Source organism: Phoxinus phoxinus (genome assembly GCF_949152265.1).
Source record: "Phoxinus phoxinus genome assembly, chromosome: 4".
NCBI classification, from domain to species: Eukaryota; Metazoa; Chordata; class Actinopteri; order Cypriniformes; family Leuciscidae; genus Phoxinus; species Phoxinus phoxinus.
Window position 1 is genome coordinate 15187964 of NC_136879.1, and position 21717 is coordinate 15209680.

At 42.2% G+C, this 21717-nt stretch overlaps 3 protein-coding genes across 6 annotated transcripts; all 3 read left to right on the forward strand.

Moving 5' to 3' along the window:
- Positions 1 to 6433: 6433 nt before the first annotated feature.
- Positions 6434 to 8537, forward strand: LOC306997470 (zona pellucida sperm-binding protein 4-like; the record flags this gene model as incomplete). The annotated part of the gene is made up of 8 exons (XM_079610774.1): positions 6434 to 7019; positions 7095 to 7282; positions 7362 to 7459; positions 7528 to 7685; positions 7766 to 7958; positions 8023 to 8170; positions 8255 to 8327; positions 8411 to 8537. The coding sequence occupies 8 exons, from the start codon at positions 6434 to 6436 to the stop codon at positions 8485 to 8487; spliced, it is 1521 nt and encodes a 506-aa protein (XP_079466900.1). The 3' UTR covers positions 8488 to 8537.
- On the forward strand, positions 6709 to 15111 carry LOC306996555 (zona pellucida sperm-binding protein 4-like). Of its 4 annotated transcripts, XM_079609164.1 has the most exons (10): positions 6709 to 6839; positions 12725 to 12887; positions 12948 to 13215; positions 13291 to 13478; positions 13558 to 13655; positions 13724 to 13881; positions 13962 to 14154; positions 14219 to 14366; positions 14451 to 14523; positions 14608 to 15111. In XM_079609164.1, exons 4-10 carry the CDS (start codon positions 13473 to 13475, stop codon positions 14682 to 14684), a joined length of 753 nt encoding a protein of 250 aa, XP_079465290.1. In that variant the 5' UTR covers positions 6709 to 6839; positions 12725 to 12887; positions 12948 to 13215; positions 13291 to 13472; the 3' UTR covers positions 14685 to 15111. The 4 variants fall into 4 exon arrangements, with proteins under 4 accessions (XP_079465290.1, XP_079465287.1, XP_079465289.1 ...); XM_079609163.1 differs by lacking the exons at positions 6709 to 6839; positions 12725 to 12887 and adding an exon at positions 12516 to 12687 and having other exon boundaries at positions 12925 to 13215; XM_079609162.1 differs by lacking the exon at positions 6709 to 6839 and having other exon boundaries at positions 12517 to 12887.
- A 3534-nt stretch (positions 15112 to 18645) lies between these two features.
- Positions 18646 to 21338, forward strand: LOC306996552 (zona pellucida sperm-binding protein 4-like). The gene is made up of 8 exons (XM_079609158.1): positions 18646 to 19417; positions 19493 to 19680; positions 19760 to 19857; positions 19926 to 20083; positions 20164 to 20356; positions 20421 to 20568; positions 20653 to 20725; positions 20810 to 21338. Exons 1-8 carry the CDS (start codon positions 18739 to 18741, stop codon positions 20884 to 20886), a joined length of 1614 nt encoding a protein of 537 aa, XP_079465284.1. The 5' UTR covers positions 18646 to 18738; the 3' UTR covers positions 20887 to 21338.
- The last annotated feature ends 379 nt before the right edge of the window (positions 21339 to 21717 follow it).

Consider the following 21717-nt stretch of genomic DNA (forward strand, 5'->3'; position numbering starts at 1 on the left):
AAATAAAGTAACGAGAGGAACATCGCTCAACGTAACGAAGTAAAAGTACCGTTTTTTTATTAGAAATGTACTCGAGTAAAAGTAAAAAGTACCCACATTTAAATCTACTCTTAAAAGTACAATTTTTCCCAAAAAATACTCAAGTAAATGTAACGAAGTAAATGTACTTCGTTACTACCCACCTCTGATCCTAAGTGTATGTGACCTTCTTTCAGACGAACACAATCTGAGTTATATTAAATGTCCCGGCTCTTCCAAACTTTAGTCAGTTTAAATTTTAGTGTTTATTTAAAAAAAAAAATTATTACACGAACACATAAATTCACTTCAGAAGGCTTTCATATACCCCCACAAAGCTGTGTGGATTACTTTTATGATGGATGGAAGCACTTTGATGGGCTTAGTAAATCATGGGGTCATTTTTATTTTTGGGTGAACAAACCCTTTAAATGTCAAGTCTTTTATTGTCAGATGCACAGAACAACACACGGTTAACTGGCATTTAAATTATTTTGACAAGACACCGCATAGTAACCTGACATTACGTAACATAATATACTAGGTGCAAACAGTTAACTAAAGTGACACTGTATAAATGACTAAAGAAACGTGAAGAGAGATGGTCATTGTCCATTTAGGAGCCTGATGGCCCTTGGGGAAAAAACTGTTATCCAGTCTTTGTGTGCGGGCCCGGATGATTCGGTATCGCCTACCTGAAGGCAGCAGGGTAAAAAGACTGAAGGATGTATGGTAACAGTCTCTTAGAATCCTGCCCGCTTTCTTGAGGCATCGTGTGTGGTAGATGTCCTGTAGGGCTGGGAGCTTCCTGCCGATGATGAACTCTGCAGACCTAACCACACTGCGTAGGATTTTTCTATCCCTGTCAATGCAGCTCCCATACCAGTCAGTGTGCTCTCAATTGTACATCTATAGAAGTTAGTGAGGATGACTGGGTCCATGCCAAACTTCTTCAGTCTCCTCAAGAAGAATAGGCGTTTCCGGGCCGCTTTGACCACCTTGTCCGTGTGAGCAGACCAGGTAAGGTCATTGCTGATGTTGACCCCGAGTAACTTAAAACAGCTGACCTTTTCCACTATATATCCATTGATGTGCAGGGGTACATGCTCCTCCCTATGTCTCCTCCTAAAGTCCACAATCATCTCCTTAGTTTTGCTGACATTGAGAGAGAGGTTGTTGTTATGGCACCATGTCAGCAGAGTGTCGACCTCCTCTCTGTAGGCTGACTCATCTCCGTCAGAAATGCAGCCCACAATGGTTGTGTCATCAGCAAACTTCACAATGAGGTTGGAACTGTGGTTTACTTCGCAGTCATGTGTGAACAGGGAGAACAATAGAGGGCTGAGCACACAGCCCTGGGGCGTGCCTGTGTTGGTGATTAGTGTGGATGAGGTGCAGTCACCGATTATCACCACCTGTGGCCTCCCCGTCAGGAAGTTGTGGATCCACTTACATAGGGAGATGTTTAGTCCCAGATCCACGAGCTTGGAGACGAGTCTGGAGGGGATGATGGTGCTGAATGCAGAGCTGTAATCAATGAACAGCATTCTCACCTACGGATTCCCATTGTCCAGGTGGGAGAGAGCGGTGTGCATGGTCAGGGCGATAGCATCAACTGTAGACCTATTGCACCGATATGCAAACTGCATAGGGTCCAGGGTGGGGGGCAACGAGGAGCAGATTAATGGTTTGACCAGCCGATCAAAACACTTCATGGTGATAGAGGTCAGTGCTATCGGCCGATAGTCCTTCATGTTGGTTGCTTCTTAGGAATGATGTCCTCAATGCAGTGATGGATAAAGCTGGAAACAGTATCTGTATATTCGTTAATGTTCCCATCTGCTGCCTCTCTAAACATCAGCCAGTCAGTGGTCTCAAAACAATCCTGGAGAATCGCAACACTCTCATCACTCCATTTTTAAACACATTTTTAAAACTCATCTTTGATTTCCAAAATTACATATTTTAAAAAACAAACCTTGGAAAAGTTATTCACGCCTTAAAATTGCTTGAATGTAACTACACTGTTGCCTCATTTAGTATACGTGGTTCTACGAATATGCAACAATTAGCCCCGCCTCCATTCACTCACACCAGTTCAGAAATCCACAAGTTGACGTGTTTTAACAGTTTAGAGAAATAATGTTTTTGAACGCTTTCATTGTGAAATCTATTATTTGCATTTGTCCCAATGGAGACAATGGTGATGGCAGCAGGTAAAATAGTTTCATAATATGTTTAGTTGAAGAGAAAAACTTTGGATGGAGCCCATCCTCATCTGACAAGACAATAAATGTGCATTTCAATAAATTTGGGATATATTATCGCCTTATAATTTCAGGGCTAGGGTTAGGTTGGTTGGTTATTTTTACAGCTAGAACATGACGGCTGCACAAATAGATTTTTAAATGCCAGTCACAGTTTTTATTATATGTCTTACTGTAGTATTGTAATTTCAGGGATGAAATAATAATAATGTATTGAGGGACGCACCAATTTCAGGGCTGTCACCCTAAGTTGTCGTCTGCCCAGGAAAACTCAAAGAAAAAACTTTTCCATTTTTAGTACGTCGTTGTTGTGTAAACATACCCTAAATACACAGGCCTTTTGCCATGAAAACCGCAAGATGTAAAAAAAAAACATATATAATCCAGAATAGCCAAAACATCAAATAGCCTATCAAATTAAGCTAATGAAGGAGAAAACAAAGGTTGACTTCAGAATGAAAGAAATTGTACTAGCATACTATTCAGAATTCAGCTCAATATGTGCTTTTGTGTTTGTTCAAAAAGTGTGGAAAGGTTACAAAAATTATAATAATTGTAAGAACCAATAGAATCACGCATTGCATAGACTCCCACGCATACAAGTCTGGAGAATCATGACTGTTAATGAAGAGGGATGGATTATCATTAATTAGCCAAAGTCTGTATGGTACAAAAATACCAAAGGGCAGCATCTCAGCAGTGTGACTAGCTGTTGAACAATGGCAGGAAGTTGGTGTGCTCTTCAGTCTCTGGCACTTTGTATTTGGCTCCTTGCGTTCAGTCATGCTGTTCCACAGTGGAGTAATCTGCCCCAGAATCAAGGTCAAGGTATCTTTATTCGTCTCCCTAAGGAGAAATTTGGTTCGGATAAAAAGAGATTGCTACAAAGAAAATTACAACAAAGACAAACACAAGTACAGAGTTAAAACAGATAAGAGACGATGATACATAAAACATAAGACTGCTCAGAGAGCTGTGCAAAACTGCAAGTCACCATTTTTTTTTTTTAAAACTGCTTGTGCAAAGTAGCAACATATCATGTCCATAGCATTAAAACAGTACATGGTCTCATGCACAGGGTTGATCATTTAGGAGCTTAATTGCAAGAGGAACAAATGAGCGCTTATACCTATTATATTTGCACAGAGGGACCCTGTATCTTTTTCCTGAGTTCAATAGGTCAAACTCAGAAAACAACACATGGGAGTTATCCGATACAATGTTCTTAGCCTGATTGAATATGGCCTGTTCGAAAAACTCCTGTGGGTTAAGGGGTGCTGGTGTACCCATGATTTTGCCTGCCGTCCTAACCAGATAAAAAATTTGCGCTTTTGTTTTAACTGTCAGATTTCCGAACCAGCTTGTGATACCGTACCGAAGAATGGACTCTATTGTAGCTCTATAGAAGATTAACATAATATTTTTACAGACCCCAAATACTCTGTCTGCGCAAGAAATATAGGCGCTGATGTGTTCTTGAACAGATATCTGCAACATGTGTGCGCCAGCTCAAATCATTGTCAATCGACACTCCTAGATATTTAAAGGATGTCACCTGCTTGATGTCATGACCATGAATGACCACCGGGCTCTGGTCTCCAGCTGATCTGGGGTCTACCAGCATTTCCACAGTTTTTATTGTGTTAATATGAAGTTGATGTGAGTCGCACCAGTCGACAAACTTGTCAGTAGCAACTTGGTGGATATTTATGTTATTTCCTTTAGTGAGAATTTTACTATATATTGATTTGGCTCAGAGGTGATACAATCATTGGTATATAATGTAAACAAAAGTGGTGAACTAACACACCATTGGGGGGCGCCAGTGCTACACACTGCTGAATCAGACAGTGATGAGTTAAACTTGACCTGCTGGGGCCTGTCTGACAGAAAAGAGTGGTACCATCTAATTAAAAAAGGGTTTACTTTTAACTGAGCTAATTTCTTAAGAATGATATCTGGCTGGATTGAATTAAAAGCGGAGCTAAAATCAACAAAAAGAAGTCTAGCGTATGCAATGGGACTTTCAAGGTGCTTCAAGGTCAGATGCATTATTGTTGAAATAGCATCACTTGTACCACGTTTTTTTGTATAAGCAAATTGGTATTTATCTAAATTTTCATCCACATCTTTGTGGAGTTTCTCTATCATAAGCCTCTCAAAGGTTTTAAAAACATTCGAAGTAATGGCCACTGGCCGATAGTCATTATTCTCCTGAGGGCATGCCTTTTTAGGTATTGGAATAATAAAAGATTTTTTCCAGAGTTTTGGTACTGTACATGTATCTATCGAGAGCTGAAATAATTTATGCCAGGCTGGTGACAGTTCATCCGCAAACGTTTTTAAAAGAAAGGCAGACAGGTTGTCAGGGCCTGTTGCTTTGGTTGTTTGAATGTTTTTAAACACTTTAGTAACAATATGTGGCTCAATTACAATTCTATCTAAGTCAGCATTACAAAATACATTCTCTAGCACTGCAGCACATTCATTAGTTTTATCTGAATTAAAACGCATATAAAAATTGTTCAATTCATTTGCTTTTGCAATTTCATTCTGAGCAAACAAAGGCTTCTTATTAGTGTCCATATTAGTCATTTTCTTAATAGAGTCCCAGAGAGTCTTTGTGTTTGAAACTGACAACTCCTGTTCAGCCCGCTCCTTAAACTGCTGCCGAGATGCTCTTATTTGCAGATTAAGGTCTTTTTGTGCAGCTCGGACTGCTACTTTATTCCCAGTTCTAAAAGCTATATTCTTCCTGTTAATACAGTCCTTAATGCCCTTTGTGATATAGGGTTTATTATTAGGATATCGTTTAATCATTTTCTGTGGTATAACAGAGTCAATACAGAAAGAAATATAGGCTGAAATTGATTCAGTAGCACTGTCAATGTCCGCATCCTTAAAGAATATATTCCAGTCAGTGCAGAGAAAGCATCCCTTCAGCTCCTCCGTTTTATCACTGGACCATACTTTCACAGACTGGATTTCTGGTTTACTAGACTTAAAAACAGAACGATATGTGGGAAGCAGCTGGATTACGTTGTGATCAGAATTATTAAGGGGGGGCCTGGCTCTGGCAGTATATGCGTCTTTTATATTGCCATAGCATTTGTCAAGTATATTGTTGTTTCTAGTGTTACAGTCAACATATTGATGAAATCCAGGTAAGGTTTTATCCAAGCTGCAATGATTAAAATCGCCAAGTATCAGCATAGGTGCGTCAGGTTTATTCTGTAGATGGCGATGAACACAGTCTACGATTGTTTTAGCTGCCATGCTGGCATTCCCACTTGGTGGAACGTACACAACACACACAAAAATGTTTGTGAATTCTCTAGGCAGATAATGTGGCCGCATGGTAACACATAGTAGCTCCAGGTGGGGGTTGCATATTTTGTCTCTCACTGTAAAGTTGCGACACCAGCTGTCCTTGATGTACATGCACAACCCACCCCCCCGTGTCTTGCCCGAGTTTGCATCTCTGTCTAGCCGTAAGTGGGAGAAACCTTTAATTTGAATAAAGTTGTCTGGGACTTCATCGCTAAACCAGGTTTCTGTAAAAGCCATTAAGCCAGACTCACGGTACTCGTAGCAGGCTCCAACCTGTTGACGCAGATCATCCAGTTTGTTTTTTAAGGAACGTGGATTGCAGAGGAGCATTGGTGGAAGCGGTAGCTTGGCAGCTCTACGAATGCGCTGTCTAAGGCCGCCTCTCCTACCCCGTTTTCTGGCCTTCCTGCCTCGACGGAGGCCCGGTCCATAGTGTTGTTGTAACTCCCCAGGCACCTCGTGCAGCAGATCAGGCGACGGTTGCACTCCGCTGTCCCGCAGTCCCAGCAGATCGGTCCGGCTGTACATTAGGAGGCCGCTGCCGCTGGTTAACCCATCAGCGGAGCTCTGAACGATTTGGCCAAACAGGATAAGCCATGCTAGTGATAGTGGTGCCATTCTCCTCCAATTCGCTTCGCACACACGTAGCATACAGTTCACAATAAAAATGTTATCCAACAGATTTGCGCAGTGAGTCCGATAGTGCAAAATACAAGAGAGGGGCGTAACAAACTCCATTACAAACAAACAAACAAAAATGCAGCAAGAGCTCTCCTCCATGTCGCCAGCAGAGCAGCGCCAACTCTCTTTTCAACGGTATGAATCCTCAAACTCTGATGTTCCAGCAAACTGACCAGCGGTTTCAACAGCAAGCAAGTCAACAGTTTCCTCAGTCAGTTCAACAGCAAGCTAGTCAACAATTTCCTCGGCCAGTTCAACAACAATCTAGTCAACAGTTTCCTCAGTCAGTTCAACAGCAATCTAGTCAACAATTTCCTCGGCCAGTTCAACAACAAACTAGTCAACAGTTTCCTCAGTCAGTTCAACAGCAAGCTAGTCAACAGTTTCTTCGGCCAGTTCAACAGCAAGCTAGTCAACAGTTTCCTCGGCCAGTTCAACCGCAAGCTAATCAGCAGTTTCAACAGCAAGCTAGTCAACAGTTTCCTCAGTCAGTTCAACAGCAAGCTAGTCAACAGTTTCCTCAGTCAGTTCAACCGCAAGCTAGTCAGCAGTTTTCTCAGCAGTTTCAGCCTAAGCAGCCAGTGGCACAGGCAGAGCCCCTTGACAAATGTGCTGTAGCTGATTATGAGCAGATTCAATGTGGACCACCTGGTATCAGTGGTGCTGAGTGTGCAGCTATCAACTGCTGCTTTAACGGACAGCAGTGTTACTATGGGAAGGCTGGTAAGATTGAGTCAATGCAAAGTGTTCATGTTAAACTGATTTTCAGCAATAACCTGCTCTTGTAACTCATTCCAGTGACTGTCCAGTGTATAAGAGATGGTCAGTTTGTGGTAGTGGTGGCTAGAGATGTTACGCTGCCTCGACTGAGCCTGGATTCTGTCCGTCTCTTGGGTGGAAGTGACCCATCTTGCAGTCCTGTGGGATCCACACCTTTCTTTGCTATATACCAGTTCCCTGTCACTGCATGTGGCACAAGCATGATTGTGAGTAGCTGCTTGTGTTTTTTTTCTTCTTCTGTGTGGCTTAGGATGGACTGGATGCCAACAGTGTTACTATTTGCAGGAGGACAGTGGATATGTGGTGTATGAAAACCGAATGATCTCCTCGTATGAAGTGGGTATTGGACCACTTGGTTCCATCACAAGGGACAGCCATTTTGAGTAGGTGACCTATGCTGTATCATAAATGTTAATCATTGACAACTGCTACAAGCTCATGGTTTGTCCAGGCTTCTCTTCCAGTGTAGGTACTCTGCTACTTCTGTGGAAGCTCTGGTTGTTGAGGTCAACAGTGTTCCTCCACCTCCACCAGTAGCTGCTCCTGGACCCCTCAGGGTTGAGCTTAGACTGGCAAATGGTCAATGTGTCACTAAAGGCTGTGCAGAAGGTAAGTGTTTGTCCCAAGTGTGCCTAAAGCCTCACAAACTCCAGGTTGCAGCAGTTTCTAGTTAAACACTCTATCCTCAGGGGACGAGGCGTACACATCCTACTACAGTGGTGCTGATTATCCAATTACAAAAGTCCTGCGAGAACCTGTGTATGTTGAGGTGCGCATATTGGAGAGGACCGACCCCAACATTGTCCTGATGCTGGGACATTGCTGGGCGACACAAACCCCCAGTCCACTCAGTCTACCCCAATGGGACCTTCTGGTTGATGGGTGAGTAAGGCCAGTCTTTATCCATGTGCTGTAAGGCTTTTCTGACTGCCTCTTTGCCTTTCAGATGCCCTTACCAGGATGATCGTTACCTGACCACATTGGTTCCAATGGCTGGATCTTCTGGTCTTCAGTTCCCAACCCACTACAAGCGCTTTGTTGTGAAGATGTTCACATTTGTAGATCCAGCATCACTGGCTCCTCTGCAGGAAACCGTATGCTCCGCAGCCTTACCTCAAGCCTTAATATTACTTATTTTTATAGTGAATTATATGGCTTAACCCTTTCCCCTCTGTTAGATCTTCATCCACTGTAGTACAGCGGTGTGCCATCCCTCTTCTGGCTCCTGTGAGCAAAGCTGCACTAGGAAAAGTGAGTGCTTGCTGTAAATTGACTTCAGGCACAACATTTATTTAAATGCCTCATGCTTCTATCACTTTTTTTGTTTGTTTTAGGAAGAGATGCGCACATCAAGACCATCTCTAGTGGGCAAACTGTGGTGTCTAGTGGAGAAGTTATCCTGGTCATGTGAATTTAGTTTTTTAATAAACTTCCTGAAACTCAACATTAGTTTCTCTCTGGTATTGATTTCTGACTGGAGTTGGATGTTTCGTGATTGTTCTCAGTTTGATTTATAGGGCTGCACTACTAAACCCTTTATTTTGTGCAATGAGGTTTTAGACTTAAGTTAAATGGTTTGGGTAGAAGCTTGGCCCATTTAGTTCAACTATTTGCTAAGCTCTAGTTGCTAACTTGGGGCCCCTCAAATTAAGGCTTGTGTAACTTCTGATTGTGGCTTTACGTTTGACTTTATGGCTGGACTAACATAACTGCATGTATTGATACTCAAGCATGCCCAATCCCCTGTAAGGTCACTTTTTTTTTTTTTTTCTTCTTTAGTCATGCAAGTAAAGCATTATCTGGAATAAAATGTGTATCAACCTGTACTTTACTTTTATCCCAAGTTTATTACAGCACTTTTTTTTCAGGATAGTTCTAGTAATGTTTGAGAAGTAGACTGGTTTAAGCATTATTCCCTAACTATTATATCCACCCTAGGATGCTGTCCAAGGCCTTGTTTACACCTAGTACTAAGCATTTAAAAAAAAAACGATCACCAGTTAACTGGTGACTCAAAAAATGGGCGTTTTTTTTTGTTTGAGCTTGTCTATTTTTGATCTCTTCCAGAGGTAGTTAAACATATTTAACCAGATTACTTTCATAGAGTAGATCAGGGATGGGCAACTTCAGTCCTGGAGGGCCACTGTCCTGCAGAGTTTAGCTCCAACCCTAATTAAACACACCTGAACAAGCTAATCAATGTTTTCAGGATTACTAGAAAAGAGTTTTTGTCAGGGTTGAAGCTAAACTCTGTAGGACAGTGGCCCTCCAGGACCGAAATTGAACATCCCTGGAGTAGATGCTCATGTGTTTGAACATCTGCAAACTTAGACCCTCTCCTTTAAGAGATCAGGACAGAAGCGGACAAATGAGACCAATTAAAACACCAGGTGTAAAAAGGAATTTCTACTTGTGATACGATCAACCAAAATGCACCTTAATACCAGGTGTGAACAGGACTTGAAAGCATTGCATATGTGCCCATGCAAGAATTGCCCTTATGAGTTCTTGAAGAGTGTGCACTTTCACATGACTAGTTATTTGGTCTTAAAGTCTCTCTGTGGTTAATTTTATCCCTTACAGGGATAGTTCACCCAATTATGAAATTTACCCTATGATTTACTCACCCTCAAATCATCCTAAGTGTATGTGACCTTCTTTCAGACGAACACAATCTGAGTTATATTAAATGTCCCGGCTCTTCCAAGCTTTAGTCAGTTTAAATTTTAGTCAATAGTGTTTATATATAAAAAAAAATTATTACACGAACACATAAATTCACCTCAGAAGGCTTTCATATACCCCCACAAAGCCGTGTGGATTACTTTTATGATGGATGGAAGCACTTTGATGGGCTTAGTAAATCATGGGGTCATTTTTATTTTTGGGTGAACAAACCCTTTAAATGTCAAGTCTTTTATTGTCAGATGCACAGAACAACACACGGTTAACTGGCATTTAAATTATTTTGACAAGACACCGCATAGTAACCTGACATTACGTAACATAATATACTAGGTGCAAACAGTTAACTAAAGTGACACTGTATAAATGACTAAAGAAAAGTGAAGAGAGATGGTCATTGTCCATTTAGGAGCCTGATGGCCCTTGGGGAAAAAACTGTTATCCAGTCTTTGTGTGCGGGCCCGGATGATTCGGTATCGCCTACCTGAAGGCAGCAGGGTAAAAAGACTGAAGGATGGATGGTAACAGTCTCTTAGAATCCTGCCCGCTTTCTTGAGGCATCGTGTGTGGTAGATGTCCTGTAGGGCTGGGAGCTTCCTGCCGATGATGAACTCTGCAGACCTAACCACACTGCGTAGGATTTTTCTATCCCTGTCAATGCAGCTCCCATACCAGTCAGTGTGCTCTCAATTGTACATCTATAGAAGTTAGTGAGGATGACTGGGTCCATGCCAAACTTCTTCAGTCTCGTCAAGAAGAATAGGCGTTTCTTGGCCGCTTTGACCACCTTGTCCGTGTGAGCAGACCAGGTAAGGTCATTGCTGATGTTGACCACGAGTAACCTAAAACAGCTGACCTTTTCCACTATATATCCATTGATGTGCAGGGGTACATGCTCCTCCCTATGTCTCCTCCTAAAGTCCACAATCATCTCCTTAGTTTTGCTGACATTGAGAGAGAGGTTGTTGTTATGGCACCATGTCAGCAGAGTGTCGACCTTCTCTCTGTAGGCTGACTCATCTCCGTCAGAAATGCAGCCCACAATGGTTGTGTCATCAGCAAACTTCACAATGAGGTTGGAACTGTGGTTTACTTCGCAGTCATGTGTGAACAGGGAGAACAATAGAGGGCTGAGCACACAGCCCTGGGGCGTGCCTGTGTTGGTGATTAGTGTGGATGAGGTGCAGTCACCGATTATCACCACCTGTGGCCTCCCCGTCAGGAAGTTGTGGATCCACTTACATAGGGAGATGTTTAGTCCCAGATCCACGAGCTTGGAGACGAGTCTGGAGGGGATGATGGTGCTGAATGCAGAGCAGTAATCAATGAACAGCATTCTCACCTACGTATTCCCATTGTCCAGGTGGGAGAGAGCGGTGTGCATGGTCAGGGCGATAGCATCAACTGTAGACCTATTGCACCGATATGCAAACTGCATAGGGTCCAGGGTGGGGGGCAACGAGGAGCAGATTAATGGTTTGACCAGCCGATCAAAACACTTCATTGTGATAGAGGTCAGTGCTATCGGCCGATAGTCCTTCATGTTGGTTGCTTCTTAGGAACGATGTCCTCAATGCAGTGATGGATAAAGCTGGAAACAGTATCTGTATATTCGTTAATGTTCCCATCTGCTGCCTCTCTAAACATCAGCCAGTCAGTGGTCTCAAAACAATCCTGGAGAATCGCAACACTCTCATCACTCCATTTTTAAACACATTTTTAAAACTCATCTTTGATTTCCAAAATTACATATTTTAAAAAACAAACCTTGGAAAAGTTATTCACGCCTTAAAATTGCTTGAATGTAACTACACTGTTGCCTCATTTAGTATACGTGGTTCTACGAATATGCAACAATTAGCCCCGCCTCCATTCACTCACACCAGTTCAGAAATCCACAAGTTGACGTGTTTTAACAGTTTAGAGAAATAATGTTTTTGAACGCTTTCATTGTGAAATCTATTATTTGCATTTGTCCCAATGGAGACAATGGTGATGGCAGCAGGTAAAATAGTTTCATAATATGTTTAGTTGAAGAGAAAAACTTTGGATGGAGCCCATCCTCATCTGACAAGACAATAAATGTGCATTTCAATAAATTTGGGATATATTATCGCCTTATAATTTCAGGGCTAGGGTTAGGTTGGTTGGTTATTTTTACAGCTAGAACATGACGGCTGCACAAATAGATTTTTAAATGCCAGTCACAGTTTTTATTATATGTCTTACTGTAGTATTGTAATTTCAGGGATGAAATAATAATAATGTATTGAGGGACGCACCAATTTCAGGGCTGTCACCCTAAGTTGTCGTCTGCCCAGGAAAACTCAAAGAAAAAACTTTTCCATTTTTAGTACGTCGTTGTTGTGTAAACATACCCTAAATACACAGGCCTTTTGCCATGAAAACCGCAAGATGTAAAAAAAAAACATATATAATCCAGAATAGCCAAAACATCAAATAGCCTATCAAATTAAGCTAATGAAGGAGAAAACAAAGGTTGACTTCAGAATGAAAGAAATTGTACTAGCATACTATTCAGAATTCAGCTCAATATGTGCTTTTGTGTTTGTTCAAAAAGTGTGGAAAGAATACAAAAATTATAATAATTGTAAGAACCAATAGAATCACGCATTGCATAGACTCCCACTCATACAAGTCTGGAGAATCATGACTGTTAATGAAGAGGGATGGATTATCATTAATTAGCCAAAGTCTGTATGGTACAAAAATACCAAAGGGCAGCATCTCAGCAGTGTGACTAGCTGTTGAACAATGGCAGGAAGTTGGTGTGCTCTTCAGTCTCTGGCACTTTGTATTTGGCTCCTTGCGTTCAGTCATGCTGTTCCACAGTGGAGTAATCTGCCCCAGAATCCTCAAACTCTGATGTTCCAGCAAACTGACCAGCGGTTTCAACAGCAAGCAAGTCAACAGTTTCCTCAGTCAGTTCAACAGCAAGCTAGTCAACAATTTCCTCGGCCAGTTCAACAACAATCTAGTCAACAGTTTCCTCAGTCAGTTCAACAGCAATCTAGTCAACAATTTCCTCGGCCAGTTCAACAACAAACTAGTCAACAGTTTCCTCAGTCAGTTCAACAGCAAGCTAGTCAACAGTTTCTTCGGCCAGTTCAACAGCAAGCTAGTCAACAGTTTCCTCGGCCAGTTCAACCGCAAGCTAATCAGCAGTTTCAACAGCAAGCTAGTCAACAGTTTCCTCAGTCAGTTCAACAGCAAGCTAGTCAACAGTTTCCTCAGTCAGTTCAACCGCAAGCTAGTCAGCAGTTTTCTCAGCAGTTTCAGCCTAAGCAGCCAGTGGCACAGGCAGAGCCCCTTGACAAATGTGCTGTAGCTGATTATGAGCAGATTCAATGTGGACCACCTGGTATCAGTGGTGCTGAGTGTGCAGCTATCAACTGCTGCTTTAACGGACAGCAGTGTTACTATGGGAAGGCTGGTAAGATTGAGTCAATGCAAAGTGTTCATGTTAAACTGATTTTCAGCAATAACCTGCTCTTGTAACTCATTCCAGTGACTGTCCAGTGTATAAGAGATGGTCAGTTTGTGGTAGTGGTGGCTAGAGATGTTACGCTGCCTCGACTGAGCCTGGATTCTGTCCGTCTCCTGGGTGGAAGTGACCCATCTTGCAGTCCTGTGGGATCCACACCTTTCTTTGCTATATACCAGTTCCCTGTCACTGCATGTGGCACAAGCATGATTGTGAGTAGCTGCTTGTGTTTTTTTTCTTCTTCTGTGTGGCTTAGGATGGACTGGATGCCAACAGTGTTACTATTTGCAGGAGGACAGTGGATATGTGGTGTATGAAAACCGAATGATCTCCTCGTATGAAGTGGGTATTGGACCACTTGGTTCCATCACAAGGGACAGCCATTTTGAGTAGGTGACCTATGCTGTATCATAAATGTTAATCATTGACAACTGCTACAAGCTCATGGTTTGTCCAGGCTTCTCTTCCAGTGTAGGTACTCTGCTACTTCTGTGGAAGCTCTGGTTGTTGAGGTCAACAGTGTTCCTCCACCTCCACCAGTAGCTGCTCCTGGACCCCTCAGGGTTGAGCTTAGACTGGCAAATGGTCAATGTGTCACTAAAGGCTGTGCAGAAGGTAAGTGTTTGTCCCAAGTGTGCCTAAAGCCTCACAAACTCCAGGTTGCAGCAGTTTCTAGTTAAACACTCTATCCTCAGGGGACGAGGCGTACACATCCTACTACAGTGGTGCTGATTATCCAATTACAAAAGTCCTGCGAGAACCTGTGTATGTTGAGGTGCGCATATTGGAGAGGACCGACCCCAACATTGTCCTGATGCTGGGACATTGCTGGGCGACACAAACCCCCAGTCCACTCAGTCTACCCCAATGGGACCTTCTGGTTGATGGGTGAGTAAGGCCAGTCTTTATCCATGTGCTGTAAGGCTTTTCTGACTGCCTCTTTGCCTTTCAGATGCCCTTACCAGGATGATCGTTACCTGACCACATTGGTTCCAATGGCTGGATCTTCTGGTCTTCAGTTCCCAACCCACTACAAGCGCTTTGTTGTGAAGATGTTCACATTTGTAGATCCAGCATCACTGGCTCCTCTGCAGGAAACCGTATGCTCCGCAGCCTTACCTCAAGCCTTAATATTACTTATTTTTATAGTGAATTATATGGCTTAACCCTTTCCCCTCTGTTAGATCTTCATCCACTGTAGTACAGCGGTGTGCCATCCCTCTTCTGGCTCCTGTGAGCAAAGCTGCACTAGGAAAAGTGAGTGCTTGCTGTAAATTGACTTCAGGCACAACATTTATTTAAATGCCTCATGCTTCTATCACTTTTTTTTGTTTGTTTTAGGAAGAGATGCGCACATCAAGACCATCTCTAGTGGGCAAACTGTGGTGTCTAGTGGAGAAGTTATCCTGGTCATGTGAATTTAGTTTTTTAATAAACCTCCTGAAACTCAACATTAGTTTCTCTCTGGTATTGATTTCTGACTGGAGTTGGATGTTTCGTGATTGTTCTCAGTTTGATTTATAGGGCTGCACTACTAAACCCTTTATTTTGTGCAATGAGGTTTTAGACTTAAGTTAAATGGTTTGGGTAGAAGCTTGGCCCATTTAGTTCAACTATTTGCTAAGCTCTAGTTGCTAACTTGGGGCCCCTCAAATTAAGGCTTGTGTAACTTCTGATTGTGGCTTTACGTTTGACTTTATGGCTGGACTAACATAACTGCATGTATTGATACTCAAGCATGCCCAATCCCCTGTAAGGTCACTTTTTTTTTTTTTTTTTCTTCTTTAGTCATGCAAGTAAAGCATTATCTGGAATAAAATGTGTATCAACCTGTACTTTACTTTTATCCCAAGTTTATTACAGCACTTTTTTTTCAGGATAGTTCTAGTAATGTTTGAGAAGTAGACTGGTTTAAGCATTATTCCCTAACTATTATATCCACCCTAGGATGCTGTCCAAGGCCTTGTTTACACCTAGTACTAAGCATTTAAAAAAAAAACGATCACCAGTTAACTGGTGACTCAAAAAATGGGCGTTTTTTTTTTTGTTTGAGCTTGTCTATTTTTGATCTCTTCCAGAGGTAGTTAAACATATTTAACCAGATTACTTTCATAGAGTAGATCAGGGATGGGCAACTTCAGTCCTGGAGGGCCACTGTCCTGCAGAGTTTAGCTCCAACCCTAATTAAACACACCTGAACAAGCTAATCAATGTTTTCAGGATTACTAGAAAAGAGTTTTTGTCAGGGTTGAAGCTAAACTCTGTAGGACAGTGGCCCTCCAGGACCGAAATTGAACATCCCTGGAGTAGATGCTCATGTGTTTGAACATCTGCAAACTTAGACCCTCTCCTTTAAGAGATCAGGACAGAAGTGGACAAATGAGACCAATTAAAACACCAGGTGTAAAAAGGAATTTCTACTTGTGATACGATCAACCAAAATGCACCTTAATACCAGGTGTGAACAGGACTTGAAAGCATTGCATATGTGCCCATGCAAGAATTGCCCTTATGAGTTCTTGAAGAGTGTGCACTTTCACATGACTAGTTATTTGGTCTTAAAGTCTCTCTGTGGTTAATTTTATCCCTTACAGGGATAGTTCACCCAATTATGAAATTTACCCTATGATTTACTCACCCTCAAATCATCCTAAGTGTATGTGACCTTCTTTCAGACGAACACAATCTGAGTTATATTAAATGTCCCGGCTCTTCCAAGCTTTAGTCAGTTTAAATTTTAGTCAATAGTGTTTATATATATAAAAAAATTATTACACGAACACATAAATTCACCTCAGAAGGCTTTCATATACCCCCACAAAGCCGTGTGGATTACTTTTATGATGGATGGAAGCACTTTGATGGGCTTAGTAAATCATGGGGTCATTTTTATTTTTGGGTGAACAAACCCTTTAAATGTCAAGTCTTTTATTGTCAGATGCACAGAACAACACACGGTTAACTGGCATTTAAATTATTTTGACAAGACACCGCATAGTAACCTGACATTACATAACATAATATACTAGGTGCAAACAGTTAACTAAAGTGACACTGTATAAATGACTAAAGAAAAGTGAAGAGAGATGGTCATTGTCCATTTAGGAGCCTGATGGCCCTTGGGGAAAAAACTGTTATCCAGTCTTTGTGTGCGGGCCCGGATGATTCGGTATCGCCTACCTGAAGGCAGCAGGGTAAAAAGACTGAAGGATGGATGGTAACAGTCTCTTAGAATCCTGCCCGCTTTCTTGAGGCATCGTGTGTGGTAGATGTCCTGTAGGGCTGGGAGCTTCCTGCCGATGATGAACTCTGCAGACCTAACCACACTGCGTAGGATTTTTCTATCCCTGTCAATGCAGCTCCCATACCAGTCAGTGTGCTCTCAATTGTACATCTATAGAAGTTAGTGAGGATGACTGGGTCCATGCCAAACTTCTTCAGTCTCGTCAAGAAGAATAGGCGTTTCTTGGCCGCTTTGACCACCTTGTCCGTGTGAGCAGACCAGGTAAGGTCATTGCTGATGTTGACCACGAGTAACCTAAAACAGCTGACCTTTTCCACTATATATCCATTGATGTGCAGGGGTACATGCTCCTCCCTATGTCTCCTCCTAAAGTCCACAATCATCTCCTTAGTTTTGCTGACATTGAGAGAGAGGTTGTTGTTATGGCACCATGTCAGCAGAGTGTCGACCTTCTCTCTGTAGGCTGACTCATCTCCGTCAGAAATGCAGCCCACAATGGTTGTGTCATCAGCAAACTTCACAATGAGGTTGGAACTGTGGTTTACTTCGCAGTCATGTGTGAACAGGGAGAACAATAGAGGGCTGAGCACACAGCCCTGGGGCGTGCCTGTGTTGGTGATTAGTGTGGATGAGGTGCAGTCACCGATTATCACCACCTGTGGCCTCCCCGTCAGGAAGTTGTGGATCCACTTACATAGGGAGATGTTTAGTCCCAGATCCACGAGCTTGGAGACGAGTCTGGAGGGGATGATGGTGCTGAATGCAGAGCAGTAATCAATGAACAGCATTCTCACCTACGTATTCCCATTGTCCAGGTGGGAGAGAGCGGTGTGCATGGTCAGGGCGATAGCATCAACTGTAGACCTATTGCACCGATATGCAAACTGCATAGGGTCCAGGGTGGGGGGCAACGAGGAGCAGATTAATGGTTTGACCAGCCGATCAAAACACTTCATTGTGATAGAGGTCAGTGCTATCGGCCGATAGTCCTTCATGTTGGTTGCTTCTTAGGAACGATGTCCTCAATGCAGTGATGGATAAAGCTGGAAACAGTATCTGTATATTCGTTAATGTTCCCATCTGCTGCCTCTCTAAACATCAGCCAGTCAGTGGTCTCAAAACAATCCTGGAGAATCGCAACACTCTCATCACTCCATTTTTAAACACATTTTTAAAACTCATCTTTGATTTCCAAAATTACATATTTTAAAAAACAAACCTTGGAAAAGTTATTCACGCCTTAAAATTGCTTGAATGTAACTACACTGTTGCCTCATTTAGTATACGTGGTTCTACGAATATGCAACAATTAGCCCCGCCTCCATTCACTCACACCAGTTCAGAAATCCACAAGTTGACGTGTTTTAACAGTTTAGAGAAATAATGTTTTTGAACGCTTTCATTGTGAAATCTATTATTTGCATTTGTCCCAATGGAGACAATGGTGATGGCAGCAGGTAAAATAGTTTCATAATATGTTTAGTTGAAGAGAAAAACTTTGGATGGAGCCCATCCTCATCTGACAAGACAATAAATGTGCATTTCAATAAATTTGGGATATATTATCGCCTTATAATTTCAGGGCTAGGGTTAGGTTGGTTGGTTATTTTTACAGCTAGAACATGACGGCTGCACAAATAGATTTTTAAATGCCAGTCACAGTTTTTATTATATGTCTTACTGTAGTATTGTAATTTCAGGGATGAAATAATAATAATGTATTGAGGGACGCACCAATTTCAGGGCTGTCACCCTAAGTTGTCGTCTGCCCAGGAAAACTCAAAGAAAAAACTTTTCCATTTTTAGTACGTCGTTGTTGTGTAAACATACCCTAAATACACAGGCCTTTTGCCATGAAAACCGCAAGATGTAAAAAAAAAAACATATATAATCCAGAATAGCCAAAACATCAAATAGCCTATCAAATTAAGCTAATGAAGGAGAAAACAAAGGTTGACTTCAGAATGAAAGAAATTGTACTAGCATACTATTCAGAATTCAGCTCAATATGTGCTTTTGTGTTTGTTCAAAAAGTGTGGAAAGAATACAAAAATTATAATAATTGTATGAACCAATAGAATCACGCATTGCATAGACTCCCACTCATACAAGTCTGGAGAATCATGACTGTTAATGAAGAGGGATGGATTATCATTAATTAGCCAAAGTCTGTATGGTACAAAAATACCAAAGGGCAGCATCTCAGCAGTGTGACTAGCTGTTGAACAATGGCAGGAAGTTGGTGTGCTCTTCAGTCTCTGGCACTTTGTATTTGGCTCCTTGCGTTCAGTCATGCTGTTCCACAGTGGAGTAATCTGCCCCAGAATCCTCAAACTCTGATGTTCCAGCAAACTGACCAGCGGTTTCAACAGCAAGCAAGTCAACAGTTTCCTCAGTCAGTTCAACAGCAAGCTAGTCAACAATTTCCTCGGCCAGTTCAACAACAATCTAGTCAACAGTTTCCTCAGTCAGTTCAACAGCAATCTAGTCAACAATTTCCTCGGCCAGTTCAACAACAAACTAGTCAACAGTTTCCTCAGTCAGTTCAACAGCAAGCTAGTCAACAGTTTCTTCGGCCAGTTCAACAGCAAGCTAGTCAACAGTTTCCTCGGCCAGTTCAACCGCAAGCTAATCAGCAGTTTCAACAGCAAGCTAGTCAACAGTTTCCTCAGTCAGTTCAACAGCAAGCTAGTCAACAGTTTCCTCAGTCAGTTCAACCGCAAGCTAGTCAGCAGTTTTCTCAGCAGTTTCAGCCTAAGCAGCCAGTGGCACAGGCAGAGCCCCTTGACAAATGTGCTGTAGCTGATTATGAGCAGATTCAATGTGGACCACCTGGTATCAGTGGTGCTGAGTGTGCAGCTATCAACTGCTGCTTTAACGGACAGCAGTGTTACTATGGGAAGGCTGGTAAGATTGAGTCAATGCAAAGTGTTCATGTTAAACTGATTTTCAGCAATAACCTGCTCTTGTAACTCATTCCAGTGACTGTCCAGTGTATAAGAGATGGTCAGTTTGTGGTAGTGGTGGCTAGAGATGTTACGCTGCCTCGACTGAGCCTGGATTCTGTCCGTCTCCTGGGTGGAAGTGACCCATCTTGCAGTCCTGTGGGATCCACACCTTTCTTTGCTATATACCAGTTCCCTGTCACTGCATGTGGCACAAGCATGATTGTGAGTAGCTGCTTGTGTTTTTTTTCTTCTTCTGTGTGGCTTAGGATGGACTGGATGCCAACAGTGTTACTATTTGCAGGAGGACAGTGGATATGTGGTGTATGAAAACCGAATGATCTCCTCGTATGAAGTGGGTATTGGACCACTTGGTTCCATCACAAGGGACAGCCATTTTGAGTAGGTGACCTATGCTGTATCATAAATGTTAATCATTGACAACTGCTACAAGCTCATGGTTTGTCCAGGCTTCTCTTCCAGTGTAGGTACTCTGCTACTTCTGTGGAAGCTCTGGTTGTTGAGGTCAACAGTGTTCCTCCACCTCCACCAGTAGCTGCTCCTGGACCCCTCAGGGTTGAGCTTAGACTGGCAAATGGTCAATGTGTCACTAAAGGCTGTGCAGAAGGTAAGTGTTTGTCCCAAGTGTGCCTAAAGCCTCACAAACTCCAGGTTGCAGCAGTTTCTAGTTAAACACTCTATCCTCAGGGGACGAGGCGTACACATCCTACTACAGTGGTGCTGATTATCCAATTACAAAAGTCCTGCGAGAACCTGTGTATGTTGAGGTGCGCATATTGGAGAGGACCGACCCCAACATTGTCCTGATGCTGGGACATTGCTGGGCGACACAAACCCCCAGTCCACTCAGTCTACCCCAATGGGACCTTCTGGTTGATGGGTGAGTAAGGCCAGTCTTTATCCATGTGCTGTAAGGCTTTTCTGACTGCCTCTTTGCCTTTCAGATGCCCTTACCAGGATGATCGTTACCTGACCACATTGGTTCCAATGGCTGGATCTTCTGGTCTTCAGTTCCCAACCCACTACAAGCGCTTTGTTGTGAAGATGTTCACATTTGTAGATCCAGCATCACTGGCTCCTCTGCAGGAAACCGTATGCTCCGCAGCCTTACCTCAAGCCTTAATATTACTTATTTTTATAGTGAATTATATGGCTTAACCCTTTCCCCTCTGTTAGATCTTCATCCACTGTAGTACAGCGGTGTGCCATCCCTCTTCTGGCTCCTGTGAGCAAAGCTGCACTAGGAAAAGTGAGTGCTTGCTGTAAATTGACTTCAGGCACAACATTTATTTAAATGCCTCATGCTTCTATCACTTTTTTTTGTTTGTTTTAGGAAGAGATGCGCACATCAAGACCATCTCTAGTGGGCAAACTGTGGTGTCTAGTGGAGAAGTTATCCTGGTCATGTGAATTTAGTTTTTTAATAAACTTCCTGAAACTCAACATTAGTTTCTCTCTGGTATTGATTTCTGACTGGAGTTGGATGTTTCGTGATTGTTCTCAGTTTGATTTATAGGGCTGCACTACTAAACCCTTTATTTTGTGCAATGAGGTTTTAGACTTAAGTTAAATGGTTTGGGTAGAAGCTTGGCCCATTTAGTTCAACTATTTGCTAAGCTCTAGTTGCTAACTTGGGGCCCCTCAAATTAAGGCTTGTGTAACTTCTGATTGTGGCTTTACGTTTGACTTTATGGCTGGACTAACATAACTGCATGTATTGATACTCAAGCATGCCCAATCCCCTGTAAGGTCACTTTTTTTTTTTTTTTTTTCTTCTTTAGTCATGCAAGTAAAGCATTATCTGGAATAAAATGTGTATCAACCTGTACTTTACTTTTATCCCAAGTTTATTACAGCACTTTTTTTTCAGGATAGTTCTAGTAATGTTTGAGAAGTAGACTGGTTTAAGCATTATTCCCTAACTATTATATCCACCCTAGGATGCTGTCCAAGGCCTTGTTTACACCTAGTACTAAGCATTTAAAAAAAAAACGATCACCAGTTAACTGGTGACTCAAAAAATGGGCGTTTTTTTTTTGTTTGAGCTTGTCTATTTTTGATCTCTTCCAGAGGTAGTTAAACATATTTAACCAGATTACTTTCATAGAGTAGATCAGGGATGGGCAACTTCAGTCCTGGAGGGCCACTGTCCTGCAGAGTTTAGCTCCAACCCTAATTAAACACACCTGAACAAGCTAATCAATGTTTTCAGGATTACTAGAAAAGAGTTTTTGTCAGGGT